This window comes from Podarcis bocagei (genome assembly GCF_964188305.1).
Source record: "Podarcis bocagei genome assembly, chromosome: 9".
Classification (NCBI taxonomy): Eukaryota; Metazoa; Chordata; class Lepidosauria; order Squamata; family Lacertidae; genus Podarcis; species Podarcis bocagei.
Genome location: NC_138134.1, coordinates 65,282,595 through 65,288,416, shown reverse-complemented (window position 1 = coordinate 65,288,416; position 5,822 = coordinate 65,282,595). Strand labels below are relative to the sequence as shown.

The 5,822-nt window shown below is 44.7% G+C and overlaps 1 protein-coding gene across 1 annotated transcript; it reads right to left on the bottom strand.

The window, feature by feature from the left end:
• Nucleotides 1-514: 514 nt before the first annotated feature.
• LOC308594486 (uncharacterized protein C4orf36 homolog) lies at nucleotides 515-2,511 on the bottom strand. Its single transcript, XM_081207542.1, has 3 exons — nucleotides 2,372-2,511; nucleotides 1,533-1,690; nucleotides 515-818 (listed from the first exon to the last, which is right to left on the bottom strand). Exons 1-3 carry the CDS (start codon nucleotides 2,434-2,436, stop codon nucleotides 676-678), a joined length of 366 nt encoding a protein of 121 aa, XP_081063668.1. The 5' UTR covers nucleotides 2,437-2,511; the 3' UTR covers nucleotides 515-675.
• Nucleotides 2,512-5,822: the final 3,311 nt, after the last annotated feature.

Below are 5,822 nucleotides of genomic sequence, written 5' to 3'. Positions count from 1 at the left end.
TTCATGTGGCCCTCAGAACTTTCCTAGGACATATCTCTCAGTGGCTTCATTTTGCACCCCAAGTGCTTTTGTCTGGCTGGGATGAACTCTGATAACGCCTCTTGCCTGTCTGGATGAAGGGGGTAAATGAGTGTTTGTACAAACTAGGCTATTCTCCAAAGGTAAAATTCACACCTGTTGCCCCACCCACTTTCCCCTCTGCCCCACCCACCACAGGCGTATGGCCCTCATAAGGTCACCCAGATGGGAATGTGGCCCGTGGGCTGCAAAAATGCCCCTGCCCATCCCTGCTGTTGAAGATTGCATGAAGCAGCCCATTCCACTAACTGTGGCTAGGGGAAATTGTATTCCCATCTCTTCCTTGCAGCTGGAAGAGAAGCGGAAGAAGGAGCAAGTGAGCCAAAAGCTCATGCATGCATTTATAAAACATTATTTATCATTACATCTGACCAGGACCATAGCATCGTTCTTTGTCCTGCCTTCCCTGCATTGATCACCATTAGGCATTCGGGACTGGTTTTCCAATTCGGTTTTTAATAATTTGAATTACGTTACTAGATACACATGATCTTATTAAGACTGCGGAAAGCCCTTTGTTAGCCTGCTCACTTTGTGCACTGATGTGGTGAATAGCTTCTCTACTGTTGATATAACCACCATAAACACGAGTCAAACCTAGTTGGGACCACTTGGTGGCAGTGGTCTCCTTGCCAAATAGATCCTGCGTTTCAGTTTGGACTCCACTTGCTGTGCTAACTTGCAGTGAAGTTCAATCTTCTCAAGTCTTTGGCGTTGCAAAATCCTGTTGAATTCTATTGCTAAGATTAGGAAACAAAAGAGAAGAATGGAACAGGATTTTCATAGAAGCACAATTCTTTAGACATGTAGACCAGGAGTTGATGGACTACAATTCTAATTGTTCTTCACTATTGGCTATGTTGGCCACAGGGCTGATGGCAATCCATCATCATCATCATCATCATCAAATTGTGTATGCTGCCTTCCATCCAAAGATCACAGGGCAATTCACAACTTAAAAAACAACAACATAATATAACAAAAACCAAACCAAACTAAACACATAGCCTCCCTCAGACACATTTAAAAGGCCATAGGATGTTAATCAGCCAAACGCCTGATTGAAGAGAAACCTTTTTACCTAGCACCTAAAGATATGTAATGAAGATGCCAGGTGAGTCTCCCTGGGGACAGAATTCCACAAAGGGGAATCCCAGAAAATGTCCATTCTTGTTTGGCAAACATTCTTATCCCTAAGATAAAAACACAACATTGGGTTCTCACCACTGCCTGTAACTGAATATTTAAAGTTCTTTTGCAAATGAATACGGTACAAAATTAAGGAAGAGTTCACTGAATGCTTGTTTAGATTAAAGGTAGGTCCATAGACTATGGAATTAAACCAATGGCCCTCTCCTAGCAGTAAATTCCACATATTAATTCTGTGTTGAGTAAGCAATTAAATTAAGAAGGAAACCCCAGCACCCTCCGGTCCACAAAGTCCACGTATGTACCTTGTACAGAAGGGATGGGCGCTTTCAAAATAGTTTTCACAGGCCTCAGGTGGAAGGGAGAGCCCCAACAGATGTCATGATGGAGAGGGTTGCTGATCTTTTCTGCAGATGCTAGCAACAAACGCCTTGTTAGTTCAGCAAATTCAAAACGGTTGTGCCTGAAATGTCAGCATTACAATTAGAGGTATGCATTTGGCAAGGGAATTCCAAAAAGTGCATATAAAATTGTGCCTAAATTGGTTTTAGAACACTCCTCTTCCTCTGTTGCTTTCACCACCAGAGGGAAATCCCTGCCAGTTACCTAATATGGCACCTGCAAAAGGCTTCACTCAATATCTCCTCAAAAATCCATAATGTACAGGACGGAAAGACTGTTTGCTCCCCCTGTTCCATTCCTGTTTGCTTGACTTTGTCCACACTGAACACCTCTCCTTAAAGCATACGCACATTTCACTGAATGCGAAGATTGGACACCCATTCTCCCTTCTGTTCCAAGCAGAACAGAGTTGCAAAAAAACCTTTTCTGTGTGTGAGTGCAACAGTGACTGACCTAGGTGTCTTTTTCCCATTGATGGAGGTGTGTGCTAATGGGAGGGGTTTGCCCACATCATTTTGTGGTCCTGTCTCTTTTTCTGCTTTTTTAGGTGTGCTGCCCATTTTGTGTTGCGTCACCTCCCCACAGCAGCCAGTTTGTGACTGGTGCCCACAGACATTTGTCAAGATTCCAAATGTGTCCAGCAGCCCGGAAAGGATAGTGATCCTGTTCCAATCTGTACATGTCTCTGAAGATTTTAAGATAGAAGGAACTCTATTTGAACAATGCAGTGAAAAATACATACACTTTATAACCACTGTCTTTCAAGACAGATTCTCTTTTCTTCTTCCTGTGAAAATCAAATTCCATGATGGGTGGATGGTGTTGTGTGTTTACACCTGCACTTCAGAAACAGCTGGATATCCCACCTGCTCACCTGTAATAGAAAAATAAGTGGAACATCTAACCATGCAAGGGCGGGAAAGACTCTGCTACCAGCTTTAGTAAGTGGTGATTATAGCGTTAATGACCCGCCAGAGTCACCCAACTTTCTTGCAAATGAAAAAGCTTTCAACAAATTGTGTATTGGGACATGGCAAGACCTACATGGTCTGTCCATCTCATGGTGAACTATAATTTTCTCAGAGGCAAGTTGTGGGGAAGCTAGCATTGTGCTATACAATACGTACAAGAAAGAATGGAAGTTAATATATAGGCCAGGCACTTCAAATTCCTACTTGGCCATGAATCTCACTGAATGACATTGGGCTAGTTGTTGCCTCTTGGCCTAAGCTGCCTCACAGTGTTGCTGGGGATATTAAATGAGTTGGGGGAGAATGGTGTGTCTCAACTGTTGCCCCTCTCCCACCCCAGCATGAGAGAGTGTGGCTCTAACACTGAGAACAGTTTCCTACTCCTGTTGTAAGACAGCTTTGTAGGTGCCTGTAATAGTTATAGGGGTTGCTTGTGTGTAAATCAACGCCACTCTTGGCTGGTTGCCTGTATGAACCCTTTCTGTCTGGACAGCCACGCACCTGTGACTGTCTCAATCGCTGGCAGAATCCGTTAGTGGGCGTTTCTTGAACTTCTTCCAGCAAAGAAGCTCTTTGACGCCTAGTCTCCGCCTACTTTCCCTGTGCAGAAGCCTTCTGCGCAGGGAGGGTGTGGGCATCGGAGGACCCGGGCTCTCCCCACTGGTTCCCGGCGAAGAGTCTTGGAGCCACCTCGCCGATTCCCCCATCTGCCCCCCTCCTCCACTGGTGTTACGCTGATTTCCTTCCCCAGAAGATGTGCTGCTTCTCTCCCTCCTGGCACGCTCTCCGGAATCCCTCTGGAGCCCTTCCTCTCCCTCTGGCTCCGATGGCAGTTCCCTGACAGTGCCCTACACTGCAATCCTAAATATATTTACTCAAAAGCAGATTGTGCAATTGTTATAAGAATTCTAAGGTCTCAAATATAGAATAAATGTGCACAAGGTAAAACACACATGCGTAAGTATCTAAACCACATGTCTCAAATAGTGCAGGAGAGCAATCCTGAAGCCATCTTGATTCTTAATGACCCTAAACATTTCCTCTGTGAAGGAAATATCTTGGAAAAACCTTTCCCAGTAGTTTCACTTACAAATCCTTCAAACCCTGTCTTAAGAGCCTATTTTGTGTATTTTGTGGATTCTAGAACTAAAGTATTTACAGTGGTGCCCCGCAAGACGAATGCCTCGCAAGACGGAAAACTCGCTAGACGAAAGAGTTTTCCGTTTTGGAGGTGCTTCGCAAAACGAATCTCCTATGGGCTTGCTTCGCAAGACGACAATGTATTGCGAGTTCCTGCGGGTTTTTTTTCCTCCCCCCCCCTTTTTCTAAGCCGCTAAGCCGCTTATCAGCTGATCCGATAAGCCGCTAAAAGCTGCTAAAAGCCGCTAAAAGCCGCTAATAGCACTAATCCGCTAATCCGTCAATGGGCTTGCTTTGCAAGACGAAAAAACCACTAGATGAAGAGAATCACAGAACGGATTATTTTCGTCTTGCGAGGCACCACTGTATTTACCATATCAAAAGGTGGCCAGGTAATGCAATCAGTAAAACATTGTCGGTTATCTTGGCAGACAGGAGACATGTGTAAGACTCTTTGGCTGGTCTTTGGCTAAGGGGTTGGGCAACTATTAAAAAGTTCTTGTCTGACTTAGGGGACTCAGTCCCTTGAAGAGCTGGGCAGCAAAAGCCAAACCCCATTTTTCCTATAACACTATATTCAGTGGAACTTGCTCCCTAAAGTGTGTTTAGGATTGTAATTATAAAGGCACTTGGGGTCTGTATAAAACAATGAACAAAAGTCTGTCATGTATTATAAACAGCTTAATTAATTTTCCTGCTGGGTTGGCAATAATGGTTCCCTGTTGTGTTTGCTACTCACTTTTTTCATAATCAATGATGGCCAGCTTAGTAACTTTCTCTTCCCCCTCACAGGTCCATTTCTCGTGAGGACCTTAATTTTTGCCCTCAAGCCTGTCCTGTTGCCTCTGACATTTCCCACAGGTTTGCTTCTGATGTAATAAAGAGTATTGTATTTGTAAGGCATATGGCTGGAGGCAAATATGCTAAAATAAACTGAGGTGATACTACAAACTGATATTGGTGTATTTATTACTTTGTCATACATTTTCCTAGAAAACTGGGGCGAGGTTACCAAGATTTATTTGAGACTCCACTTTGCCAAACAACATAAATGGAATCTACTGATGTTTAATGACCAATGTTTTATAGTGTTCTGATGTTAGTAAGGTAAAGGGACCCCTGACCATTAGGTCCAGTCGTGACCGACTCTGGGGTTGCGGCACTCATCTCGCTTTATTGGCTGAGGTAGCTGTCGTACAGCTTCCGGGTCATGTGGCCAGCATGACTAAGCCGCTTCTGGCGAACCAGAGCAGCGCAAAGAAACGCCGTTTACCTTCCCACCGGAGCGGTACCTAGGCTGGCAGGAGCAGGGACCGAGCAACGGGAGCTCACCCCATTGCAGGGATTCGAACCACCGACCTTCTGATCGGCAAATCCTAGGCTCTGTGGTTTCACCCACAGTGCCACCCGGATCCTCTGTCTGATGTTAGTATTGCTTGTGTATTTGTTTGTTGTGGATTGTTCTGAAGAAAAAAGTTTTCCCTCCAAGCGGCTTTACAAACACATAAAAGCAAAATGCAATCGATACACCAACTATAGATAGAGAGATAAAAATATATGCAGCACACATTTCAGATAAAGGCAGCATGAAATTAATTACATCAAGGATTAGGAATTTAACAAAAGTCTTGGGATAATAAAAAAGGATTTTGCCTGGTGCTAGAAAGATAACAAAATAATCGCCTGGCCAATCTCCCTGGAGAGAGCATTCCATAGTCTGGGTTTCCCACCAGACATTTTGGCACCTGAGGTAAACTATGAAATGGCTTTTACCCCACCAGGGAACAAGTGGGGAGTGAAGATATACTCCAGGAATAAGAGGCAGGTGGGAAATAAAATCAATCTTACCCAATAGTTAAAGTGGGAAGGCTGTACATGGGGCAGAATGCGGTCTGCTCTGAATCACAGAGGGTGGGTTCCTCTGCCATTTCCCCCCCTAGGGATAGAAGGAGGCCATCAGCGCCTCCAAATTGGCATTAGAGGCGCCATTGGGGAAGGGCTGCTGAGGAGGCAGCAATCTGGACTCCAAGAAGTGTGTGGCAGCCATTGCTGCCACAGTGGCGGCAGCAGCAGCAGGCGATA